This window comes from Bombina bombina, unplaced genomic scaffold (genome assembly GCF_027579735.1).
Source record: "Bombina bombina isolate aBomBom1 unplaced genomic scaffold, aBomBom1.pri scaffold_475, whole genome shotgun sequence".
Lineage (NCBI taxonomy): Eukaryota > Metazoa > Chordata > Amphibia > Anura > Bombinatoridae > Bombina > Bombina bombina.
This window is the reverse complement of record NW_026512398.1, coordinates 101,735-115,214: the sequence shown is the minus strand read 5'-3', so window position 1 is coordinate 115,214 and position 13,480 is coordinate 101,735. Positions and strand designations below refer to the sequence as shown.

The 13,480-nt window shown below is 41.0% G+C and overlaps 1 protein-coding gene across 1 annotated transcript in view; it reads right to left on the bottom strand.

The window, feature by feature from the left end:
* The window catches only part of RADIL (Rap associating with DIL domain), a gene marked incomplete at its 5' end in the record, with an annotated part of 141,764 nt that overhangs the window by 114,214 nt on the left and 14,070 nt on the right, over window positions 1–13,480 (bottom strand). Inside the window, one exon of the mRNA XM_053696945.1 lies at window positions 12,006–12,043. Within this exon, the coding sequence (XP_053552920.1) occupies window positions 12,006–12,043 (38 nt within the window). The remainder of the gene's footprint in view (window positions 1–12,005; window positions 12,044–13,480) is intronic.

The following is a 13,480-nucleotide window of genomic DNA, read 5'->3' as shown; positions in this document are numbered from 1 at the left end:
TCTTGGAGCGGAGGAAGTTGATGCTGCTCCTGCCTTGAAGTTACGAAAGGCACGAAAATTAGACTGTTTAGCCTTGGGTTTGGCCCTGTCTTGAGGCAGGGCATGGCCCTTACCTCCAGTAATGTCAGCGATAATTTCTTTCAAGCCGGGCCCGAATAATGTCTGCCCTTTGAAAGGAATATTAAGCAATTTAGATTTAGAAGTCACATCAGCTGACCAGGATTTAAGCCACAGCGCTCTGCGCGCTTGAATGGCGAATCCGGAGTTCTTAGCCGTAAGTTTGGTTAAGTGTACTACGGCATCAGAAATAAATGAATTAGCTAGCTTAAGGGTTTTAAGCTTGTTCATAATCTCATCCAATGGAGCTGTGCTAAGGGTCTCTTCCAGAGACTCAAACCAGAATGCCGCCGCAGCAGTGACAGGCGCGATGCATGCAAGGGGTTGTAATATAAAACCTTGCTGAACAAACATTTTCTTAAGGTAACCCTCTAACTTTTTATCCATTGGATCTGAAAAAGCACAGCTATCCTCCACCGGGATAGTGGTGCGCTTAGCCAGAGTAGAAACTGCTCCCTCCACTTTAGGGACCGTCTGCCATAGGTCCCGTGTGGTGGCGTCTATTGGAAACATTTTTCTAAATATAGGAGGGGGTGAAAAGGGCACACCGGGTCTATCCCACTCCTTGTTAACAATTTCTGTAAGCCTTTTAGGTATAGGAAAAACGTCAGTACACGCCGGTACCGCAAAATATTTATCCAGCCTACATACTTTCTCTGGAATTGCAACCGTGTTACAATCATTCAGAGCCGCTAACACCTCCCCTAGTAATACACGGAGGTTCTCAAGCTTAAATTTAAAAATTGAAATCTCTGAATCCAGTTTACTTGGATCAGATCCGTCACCCGCAGAATGAAGCTCTCCGTCCTCATGTTCTGCAAATTGTGACGCAGTATCAGACATGGCTCTACTATTATCAGCGCATTCTATTCTTACCCCAGAGTGATTGCGTTTACCTCTTAATTCTGGCAATTTAGATAGTACTTCAGTCATAACATTAGCCATGTCTTGCAAAGTGATTTGTATGGGCCGCCCTGATGTACTTGGCGCCACAATATCACGGACCTCCTGAGCGGGAGGCGAAGGTACTGACACGTGAGGAGAGTTAGTCGGCATAACTTCCCCCTCGTTGTCTGGTGATATATTTTTAACATATAAAGTTTGACTTTTATTCAAAGTAACATCTATACATTGAGTGCACAAATTTCTATTGGGCTCCACATTGGCCTTTAAACATAGTGAACAAACAGATTCATCTGTGTCAGACATGTTTAAACAGACTAGCAATAACACTAGCAAGCTTGGAAAAAACTTTTAAATAAATTTACAAGCTATATAAAAAACACTACTGCGCCTTTAAGAAACATAAAAATGTGACACAGTTGAATTAACAATGAACCAAATATGTTAAAACAACCAAATTTTAACAGAAAATGTATAAAGTTAGCAGAGGATTGCACCCACCAGCAAAAGGATGATTAACCCCTTAATACCCAAAACGGATAACAGTTGAAATAATAAACGTTTTTATCACAGTCAAACACACTGTCACAGGTCTGCTGTGACTGATTACCTCCCTCAAAACTAGTTTTGGAGACCCCTGGGCTCTGTAGAGACGTCCTGGATCATGGAGGAAGAAATAGGAAGACTGTGACTAAATTTTTACTGCGCAATAAAGCGCTAAAATAGGCCCCTCCCACTCATATTACAACAGTGGGGAAGCTCAGTAAACTGTTTTTATGCAGAAAAAAACGACAGCCATGTGGTAAAAATCATGCCCATAAAGTTTTATCACCAAGTACCTCAGAAAAAACGATTAACATGCCAGTAAACGTTTTAAAATTGAAAATTATGAAGAGTTATTAATAAGCCTGCTGCTAGTCGCTTTCACTGCAGTGCAGGCTCAAATATTACTTTAATATTGACAGTATTTTCTTAATGAAATTCCATTCCCCAGAAATACCTCAGAGTATTCATACATACCTATCAGCCTGATACCAGTCGCTACTACTGCATTTAAGGCTGCACTTACATTACATCGGTATTAGCAGTATTTTCTCAGTCAATTCCATTCCTTAGAAAATAATTTACTGCACATACCTCCTTGCAGGTGGGCCCTGCATGCTATCCCCTGTTCTGAAGTTACCTCACTCCTCAGAATGGCCGAGAACAGCAAGTGGATCTTAGTTACGACCGCTAAGATCATAGAAAACTCAGGCAGATTCTTCTTCTAATGCTGCCCGAGAACAAACAACACACTCCGGTGCCGTTTAAAATAACAAACTTTTGATTGAAGAAATAAAAACTAAGTTTAACACACCACAGTCCTCTCACACGTCCTATCTTTAGTTAGGTGCAAGAGAATGACTGGATATGACGTAGAGGGGAGGAGCTATATAGCAGCTCTGCTTGGGTGATCCTCTTGCACTTCCTGTTAGGGAGGAGTTATAATCCCATAAGTAATGGATGACCCGTGGACTGACTACACTTAACAGGAGAAATAAAAATAATCTGAATGAAAACAGAAAATGAAGATATGCATCTATTGTAAACAAATAATGCCATCACTGACCAAAAAGGCAGAATAAACCATATAAACACCATTCTAAAAGATGGTACACTTATATGACAATTCAAAAAGATTTTCTATCTTTGGAACAATGAATAGTCTTGAATAAAATCCCAAAACCCAGTTCCTAAAATGAAACTGGAATAAATACCCCAGAAAACTCCAGGTCTGAGCAGCTCTTGAGCCCCAACGGGTGACCAGCCGCACTTCACCAGTACCCAAAACATATAGGTCTGAAACACACTTCAGGAAAGTGTTAGTCTTACTGGAATAGCTGGAATATGATAGAGAAAAAAGACTTCTCACAGACGGTTTTACTCTGAAACCTATTCTGTACCCAAAGTCTAAGAAGTTTGGACCGAATAGAACCAAACAAATTTCAAAAAAGTCTTAACCTGCCCCTTACCAGCCAAGCTGGAATAAGAACCACACCTACATGCAAATTTGGGGAGCTGACTTTGAACTTTTAAAAGGCTTAATTGAATGAAGAAAAAAACTTCCAATTATAAACATGTTACTTAGAGAAAACTAATATAAGCTTAAAGTTTTAGTCTTAGAACTCAATCTTGAAGCCCAGAGTAACAGTTAAAGAATTGAATCCAATTATGAACAAAATAATTGATTATCTTGGAAAAAAAGAAATATGGATTTTAGAAATCAAATTAGCATTCCATGATTAAAATCACAAAGTTCTTCTAGCTAAATAGCTAAAGACATAGATTAAACCTCATTTGCGAAAATATTTAATAAAAACAGAATTTATGCTTACCTGATAAATTACTTTCTCCAACGGTGTGTCCGGTCCACTGCGTCATCCTTACTTGTGGGATATTCTCTTCCCCAACAGGAAATGGCAAAGAGTCCCAGCAAAGCTGGTCACATGATCCCTCCTAGGCTCCGCCCACCCCAGTCATTCGACCGACGGACAGGAGGAAATATATATAGGAGAAACCATATGATACCGTGGTGACTGTAGTTAGAGAAAATAATTCATCAGACCCGATTAAAAAACCAGGGCGGGCCGTGGACCGGACACACCGTTGGAGAAAGTAATTTATCAGGTAAGCATCAATTCTGTTTTCTCCAACATTGGTGTGTCCGGTCCACGGCGTCATCCTTACTTGTGGGAACCAATACCAAAGCTTTAGGACACGGATGAAGGGAGGGAGCAAATCAGGTCACCTAAATGGAAGGCACCACGGCTTGCAAAACCTTTCTCCCAAAAATAGCCTCCGAAGAAGCAAAAGTATCAAATTTGTAAAATTTGGCAAAAGTGTGCAGTGAAGACCAAGTCGCTGCCTTACATATCTGGTCAACAGAAGCCTCGTTCTTGAAGGCCCATGTGGAAGCCACAGCCCTAGTGGAGTGAGCTGTGATTCTTTCAGGAGGCTGCCGTCCGGCAGTCTCATAAGCCAATCGGATAATGCTTTTAAGCCAAAAGGAAAGAGAGGTAGAAGTCGCTTTTAAACCTCTCCTTTTACCAGAATAAACAACAAACAAGGAAGATGTTTTTCTGAAATCTTTAGTAGCCTCTAAATAGAATTTTAGAGCACGGACTACGTCCAAATTGTGTAACAAACGTTCCTTCTTTGAAACTGGATTCGGACACAAAGAAGGTACAACTATCTCCTGGTTAATATTTTTGTTGGAAACAACCTTCGGAAGAAAACCAGGCTTAGTACGCAAAACCACCTTATCTGCATGGAACACCAGATAGGGCGGAGAACACTGCAGAGCAGATAACTCTGAAACTCTTCTTGCAGAAGAAATTGCAACCAAAAACAAAACTTTCCAAGATAATAACTTAATATCTACGGAATGTAAGGGTTCAAACGGAACCCCTTGAAGAACTGAAAGAACTAGATTTAGACTCCAGGGAGGAGTCAAAGGTCTGTAAACAGGCTTGATCCTAACCAGAGCCTGAACAAATGCTTGAACATCTGGCACAGCTGCCAGTCTTTTGTGAAGTAAAACAGATAAAGCAGAGATCTGTCCCTTCAGAGAACTTGCAGATAATCCTTTCTCCAAACCTTCTTGTAGAAAGGATAGAATCTTAGGAATTTTTGTCTTGTTCCATGGGAATCCTTTAGATTCACACCAACAGATATATTTTTTCCATATTTTATGGTAAATTTTTCTAGTTACAGGCTTTCTAGCCTGAATCAGAGTATCTATTACAGAATCTGAAAACCCACGCTTTGATAAAATCAAGCGTTCAATCTCCAAGCCGTCAGTTGGAGGGAAACCAGATTCGGATGTTCGAATGGACCCTGAACAAGAAGGTCCTGTCTCAAAGGTAGCTTCCATGGTGGAGCCGATGACATATTCACCAGGTCTGCATACCAAGTCCTGCGTGGCCACGCAGGAGCTATCAAGATCACTGAGGCCCTCTCCTGATTGATCCTGGCTACCAGCCTGGGGATGAGAGGAAACGGTGGGAATACATAAGCTAGGTTGAAGGTCCAAGGTGCTACTAGTGCATCTACTAGAGTCGCCTTGGGATCTCTGGATCTGGACCCGTAGCAAGGAACCTTGAAGTTCTGACGAGACGCCATCAGATCCATGTCTGGAATGCCCCATAATTGAATTATTTGGGCAAAGATTTCCGGATGGATTTCCCACTCCCCCGGATGGAATGTCTGACGACTCAGAAAATCCGCTTCCCAATTTTCCACTCCTGGGATGTGGATCGCAGACAAGTGGCAGGAGTGATCCTCCGCCCATTGAATTATCTTGGTCACTTCTTTCATCGCCAGGGAACTCCTTGTTCCCCCCTGATGATTGATATATGCAACGGTCGTCATGTTGTCTGACTGAAACCTTATGAATTTGGCCTTTGCTAGTTGAGGCCAAGCTCTGAGAGCATTGAATATCGCTCTCAGTTCCAGAATGTTTATCGGGAGAAGAGACTCTTCCCGAGACCATAGACCCTGAGCTTTCAGGGATTCCCAGACCGCGCCCCAGCCCACTAGGCTGGCGTCGGTCGTGACAATGACCTACTCTGGTCTGCGGAAGCTCATTCCCTGTGACAGATTGTCCAGGGTCAGCCACCAACGGAGTGAATCTCTGGTCTTTTGATCTACTTGAATCGTCGGAGACAAGTCTGTATAATCCCCATTCCACTGTCTGAGCATGCACAGTTGTAATGGTCTTAGATGAATTCGTGCAAAAGGAACTATGTCCATTGTTGCAACCATCAATCCTATTACTTCCATGCACTGCTCTATGGAAGGACGAGGAACAGAGTGAAGTACTTGACAAGAGCTTAGAAGTTTTGATTTTCTGACCTCTGTCAGAAAAATCCTCATTTCTAAGGAATCTATTATTGTTCCCAAGAAGGGAACTCTTGTCGACGGGGACAGAGAACTTTTTTCTTTGTTCACCTTCCATCCGTGAGATCTGAGAAAGGCTAGGACGATGTCCGTATGAGCCTTTGCTTTTGACATGGACGACGCTTGAATCAGGATGTCGTCCAAGTAAGGTACTACTGCAATGCCCCTTGGTCTTAGAACAGCTAGAAGGGACCCTAGTACCTTTGTGAAAATCCTTGGAGCAGTGGCTAATCCGAATGGAAGTGCCACAAACTGGTAATGCTTGTCCAAAAAAGCGAACCTTAGGAACTGATGATGTTCCTTGTGGATAGGAATATGTAGGTACGCATCCTTTAAATCCACGGTAGTCATAAATTGATTTTCCTGGATAGTAGGTAGGATCGTTCGAATAGTTTCCATTTTGAACGATGGTACCCTGAGAAATTTGTTTAGGATCTTTAGATCCAAAATTGGTCTGAATGTTCCCTCTTTTTTGGGAACTATGAACAGATTGGAATAAAATCCCATTCCTTGTTCTCTTATTGGAACTGGATGTATCACTCCCATCTTTAACAGGTCTTCTACACAATGTAAGAATGCCTGTCTCTTTATTTGGTTTGAAGATAATTGAGACCTGTGGAACCTTCCCCTTGGGGGTAGTTCCTTGAATTCCAGGAGATAACCTTGAGAAACTATTTCTAGCGCCCAAGGATCCTGAACATCTCTTGCCCAAGCCTGAGCAAAGAGAGAAAGTCTGCCCCCCACTAGATCCGGTCCCGGATCGGGGGCTATCCCTTCATGCTGTTTTGGTAGCAGTGGTAGGCTTCTTGGCCTGCTTACCCTTGTTCCAGCCTTGCATTGGTTTCCAGGCTGGTTTGGGTTGTGAAGTATTACCCTCTTGCTTAGAGGATACAGAATTAGAGACTGGTCCGTTTCTGCGAAAGGGACGAAAATTAGGCTTATTTTTAGCCTTAAAAGACCTATCCTGTGGGAGGGCGTGGCCCTTTCCCCCAGTGATGTCTGAAATAATCTCTTTCAAATCAGGTCCAAATAATGTTTTACCTTTGAAAGGAATGTTAAGCAATTTTGTCTTGGAAGACACATCCGCTGACCAAGACTTTAGCCAAAGCGCTCTGCGCGCCACGATAGCAAACCCTGAATTTTTCACCGCTAATCTAGCTAATTGCAAAGCGGCATCTAAAACAAAAGAGTTAGCCAATTTAAGTGCTTGAACTCTGTCCATAACCTCCTCATACGAAGATTCTTTACTGAGCGATTTTTCTAGTTCCTCGAACCAGAAACACGCTTCCGTAGTGACAGGAACAATGCATGAAATTGGTTGTAGAAGGTAACCTTGCTGTACAAAAATCTTTTTAAGCAAACCCTCTAATTTCTTATCCATAGGATCTTTGAAAGCACAACTATCTTCGATAGGAATAGTAGTGCGTTTGTTTAGAGTAGAAACCGCCCCCTCAACCTTGGGGACTGTCTGCCATAAGTCCTTTCTGGGGTCGACTATAGGAAATAATTTCTTAAATATAGGGGGGGGGAAACAAAAGGTATGCCGGGCCTTTCCCACTCTTTATTTACTATGTCCGCCACCCGCTTGGGTATAGGAAAAGCGTCGGGGGGCACCGGAACCTCTAGGAACTTGTCCATCTTACATAATTTCTCTGGAATGACCAAATTGTCACAATCATCCAGAGTAGATAACACCTCCTTAAGCAGTGCGCGGAGATGTTCTAATTTAAATTTAAATGTCACAACATCAGGTTCAGCTTGATGAGAAATTTTTCCTGAATCTGAGATTTCTCCATCAGACAAAACCTCCCTCATGGCCCCTTGAGATTGGTGTGAGGGTATGTCAGAACAGTTATCATCAGCGTCCTCTTGCTCTTCAGTGTTTAAAACAGAGCAATCGCGCTTTCTCTGATAAGTAGGCATTTTGGATAAAAGATTTGCTATGGAGTTATCCATTACAGCCGTTAATTGTTGCATGGTAATAAGTATTGGCGCACTAGATGTACTAGGGGCCTCCTGTGTGGGCATAACTGGTGTAGACACAGTAGGGGATGATGTAGTATCATGTTTACTCCCCTCATTTGAGGAATCATCTTGGGCAATATCATTATCTGTGGCATTACTGTCCTTACTTTGTTTGGACACTATGGCACAATTATCACATAAATTTAAATGGGGAGACACATTGGCTTTCATACATATAGAACATAGCTTATCTGATGGTACAGACATGTTAAACAGGCTTAAACTTGTCAACAAAGCACAAAAAACGTTTTAAAATAAAACCGTTACTGTCACTTTAAATTTCAAACTGAAAACACTTTATTACTGAATATGTGAAAAAGTATGAAGGAATTGTTCAAAATTCACCAAAATTTCACCACAGTGTCTTAAAGCATTAAAAGTATTGCACACCAAATTTCAGAGCTTTAACCCTTAAATTAATTTTTACATTTAACCCCTATACAGTCCCAGCTATATGCTTTGCTGAGACCCAACCAAGCCCAGAGGGGAATACGATACCAAATGACGCCTTCTATAAGCTTTTTCATAAGCTTTTTCAGTGATTCTTAGCTCCTGACACATGCATCTGCATGCCTTGCGCTCCAAAAATAACTGTGCATTAATGGCGCGAAAATGAGGCTCTGTCTATAACTAGAAAGGCCCCCATCTGAAAAAGGCGTCCAACACAGTGCCTGCCGTTTTTCTAAACGTTCCCCAAGATTATAATACCAATTATTAGTTAGAATCTGCATAATATGCCTAGTAAAGCAATCGTTTTAGCCCAGAAAAATGTCTACCAGTTTTTAAGCCCTTTTTGAAGCCCTTTATTCTTTTATGTTTAACTAAGAAAATGGCTTACCGGTCCCCATGAGGGGAAATGACAGCCTTCCAGCATTACATGGTCTTGTTAGAAATATGGCTAGTCATACCTTAAGCAGAAAAGTCTGCTAACTGTTTCCCCCAACTGAAGTTACTTAATCTCAACAGTCCTGTGTGGAAACAGCAATCGATTTTAGTTACTGTCTGCTAAAATCATCTTCCTCTTACAAACAGAAATCTTCATCCTTTTCTGTTTCAGAGTAAATAGTACATACCAGCACTATTTTAAAATAACAAACACTTGATAGAAGAATAAAACTACATTTAAACACCAAAAAACTCTTAACCATCTCCGTGGAGATGTTGCCTGTGCAACGGCAAAGAGAATGACTGGGGTGGGCGGAGCCTAGGAGGGATCATGTGACCAGCTTTGCTGGGACTCTTTGCCATTTCCTGTTGGGGAAGAGAATATCCCACAAGTAAGGATGACGCCGTGGACCGGACACACCAATGTTGGAGAAATGACAACACAAATGAAATTATTAGCATGTTTATCAAGTTAAAGGACCAGTCAACACACTGGACTTGCACAATCAACAAATGCAAGATAGCAAGACAATGCAATAGCACTTAGTCTGAACTTCAAATGAGTACTAGATTTTGTCCTTTTAACAATGCTAAACAAATCATAATTCGATACTTGATCTTAAAGTATCCAACCAGAAAGATGAAGCAATTGCAACATCAGCCAAATAAATTACAGGTCTAATAAAAGTACCTGAAAATAATTTTCCTTAAATACGATACAACCATCTGTAGGAAAAATATAAATACGATTTGCTATAAGAATAATAGTATATTTAGCAGGAGTAGAGATAGCCCCCTTAACTTGGGGAATCTTTCCTCAAAACTAACTGCCGGCAAAGAATACAATTTAAAAACCTTAAAGAAGGACTAAAAGAAAATTCTCAGCCTATTCCATTCCCTAGTATCAGGAACTGGAAAAAACCTCTGAAGAAATCACAGAAGATAAATAAGCAGAATTTAAATGTTAGCTATTCTTTAAAATCCAAAGAACTAGTTACTTCAATATCCAAAATAATCAACACCTTCTGAACAAAGAACAAATGTACTCTATTAAAAAATAAAAAAGTAGATTTGTTAGTGTCAATATCTGATGAAGAAAAATTCTGAATGAGAAAAAAAAGCACCATCAGAGAAGGATAATTCAGTATGTTGTTGGTCATTTGAAACTTCATCAACTAAAAAAGAAGTTTAAAAAAGACCTAAAAATTTTATTAGAAGGCGGGACGTCAGACAAAGCCTTAAAAATAGAATCAGAAAAAAATTCTTATAAATTTCTAAGTATATCTTGTACATAAGATGTAAAAAGAATAGCAATATATAAAGCATAAATACTAATGGATTCTGCATGTAAAAGTTTATCATGATAACTTATTACAAAACATAGCTAAAGATAAACATTCATAACATTTAAAATAAATGAACTTAGCTTTGGTAGGACTTCTTAGTCAACAGGAATCCCTCAGTATGTTCTGATCCAGGAATAATTTATGGAACATCTTGCAATATGTAATAGAAAAAAACAACATATAAAGCAAAATGATCAAATTCCTTAAATGACAGTTTCAGGAATGGGAAAAAATGCAAAACAAACAAGCCTCTAGCAACCAGAAGCAACAAAAAAGTGAGACTTAAATAATGTGAGAAAAAGTGGAACAAGTATGACACCCACATTATCGGCGCCAAGTACAACGCCCATATTTTTTGGCGCCAAGTATGACGCCACATCCTCTGACGCCGAAAACGACGCCCACATTTTTTGGCGCAAAAAAAAGTCTGAACACACATGCGTCAAAAAATGACGTAACAATGAACAAATTTCCGGCGTCAACTACGGCGCCGGAAATGACAAAATTTTGCTCCAAAAAAGTTTGCGTCAAGAATGACGCAATAAATTGAAGCATTTTCTGCCCCCGCGAGCCTAACAGCCCGCAGGGAAAAAAGTCAATTGAAAATTTTCAAGGTAAGAAAAAAAAAAAATAATCATTCATATGCATTATCCCAAATAATGAAACTCACAGTCTGAATGAAGGAATACTGATTATCCTGAATCATGGCAAATATAAGTTTAAAGACATATATTTAGAACTTTACATATAAAGTGCCCAACCATAGCTTAGAGTGTCACAAATAAAATAAGACTTACTTACCCCAGGACACTCGTCTACATATAGTAGATAGCCAAACCAGTACTGAAACGAGAATCAGTAGAGGTAATGGTATATAAGAGTATATCGTCGATCTGAAAAGGGAGGTAGGAGAAGACGATAACAGAGAACCCATGAAATAGATCCCCTAGAGGAAGACCATTGTATTCAAATAGGCAATACTCTCCTCACATCCCTCTGACATTCACTGCCCTCTGAGAGGAAAACCGGGCTTCAGCCTGCTGCGAAGCGCATATCAACGTAGAATCTAGCACAAACTTACTTCACCACCTCCATGGGAGGCAAAGTTTGTAAAACTGAATTGTGGGTGTGGTGAGGGGTGTATTTATAGGCATTTTAAGGTTTGGGAAACTTTGCCCCTCCTGGTAGGAATGTATATCCCATACGTCACTAGCTCATGGACTCTTGCTAATTACATGAAATAAATAACATCTTCTGGACATGTTGAACTTTTGGAACTGAGTGATACCCAGGAAGTGAAGGCACAGGCATGGAGTGACCCGAGATAGACACTCATCACTTATGTCAGGGAGAATGTACAGACAGACAGATCTTGTTTCCATTGAAGAAATTATTACTGAGAAGAGGAGGGAGTCAAGAACAGAGCCTTAGGGGACACTGAGTGACAGAGGAAGTGGACAGAGACAGTAATGGGGAACACTGACTAAGCAGTGAGAAGGCTATTGGCTGCCTTAGTAAGGGTAAACAGAGGGGGAGCCAGTACTGAGTTAGGGGAAAGATAGCAAATCAGATGGTTAAACACCAGACTCTCAAGCAACTTGCGGTGATCAGAGGAACAGAAATGGTTAGAAGAAAATAGCATTGTGGGAGGGTTGTAAGTTGCACTGCATATTATATGAATCATCTAGCAGTGCAGAGACCCCACCACAGCTCTGGGTTATTATGAAGCACCTCAGCGGTCCCAGCCGGGTCATTAGCAGGGTTAGTGCAAGTTACTGTGAGCTCACTTACTGGTCGGACTGTTTCTCTGCCAGATCTTTGGTCCTCTCCTGCAGACACAGAAGACACGACATTGAACCCCTCATCACATATCACCCTGTTCTCTGTCAGCCAATAACAGTAACACACAGGTATCATGTGACACAAGCACTCTGTATATGCATTCTTATTACTTCAGTAAGACACCCACTGGTTACCAGCAGCAAATCATATTGGCACAGTCTTATTACCTAACCCTTCAGTAAGACCCCCACTGGTTACCAGCAGCAAATCATATTGGCACAGTCTTATTACCTAACCCTTCAGTAAGACCCCCACTGGTTACCAGCAGCAAATCATAATGGCACAGTCTTATTACCTAACCCTTCAGTAAGACACCCACTGGTTACCAGCAGCAAATCATAATGGCACAGTCTTATTACCTAACCCTTCAGTCAGACACCCACTTGTTACCAGCAGCAAATCATAATGGCACATTCTTATTACCTAACCCTTCAGTAAGACACCCACTGGTTACCAGCAGCAAATCATAATGGCACAGTCTTATTACCTAACCCTTCAGTAAGACACCCACTGGTTACCAGCAGCAAATCATAATGGCACAGTCTTATTACCTAACCCTTCAGTAAGACACCCACTGGTTACCAGCAGCAAATCATATTGGCACAGTCTTATTACCTAACCCTTCAGTAAGACCCCCACTGGTTACCAGCAGCAAATCATAATGGCACAGTCTTATTACCTAACCCTTCAGTAAGACCCCCACTGGTTACCAGCAGCAAATCATAATGGCACAGTCTTATTACCTAACCCTTCAGTCAGACACCCACTTGTTACCAGCAGCAAATCATAATGGCACATTCTTATTACCTAACCCTTCAGTAAGACACCCACTGGTTACCAGCAGCAAATCATAATGGCACAGTCTTATTACCTAACCCTTCAGTAAGACCCCCACTGGTTACCAGCAGCAAATCATATTGGCATATTCTTATTACCTAACCCTTTAGTAAGATACCCACTGGTTACCAGCAGCAAATCATAATGGCACATTCTTATTACCTACCCCTTCAGTAAGACCCCTACTTGTTACCATCAGTAAATCATAATGACACATTCTTATTACCTAACCCTTCAGTAAGACCCCCACTGGTTACCAGCAGCAAATCATATTGGCATATTCTTATTACCTAACCCTTTAGTAAGACACCCACTGTTTACCAGCAGCAAATCATATTGACACATTCTTATTACCTAACCCTTCAGTAAGACACCCACTGTTTACCAGCAGCAAATCATAATGGCACATTCTTATTACCTAACCCTTCAGTAAGACACCCACTGGTTACCAGCAGCAAATCATATTGACACATTCTTATTACCTAACCCTTCAGTAAGACACCCACTGGTTACCAGCAGCAAATCATATTGGCATATTCTTATTACCTAACCCTTTAGTAAGATACCCACTGGTTACCAGCAGCAAA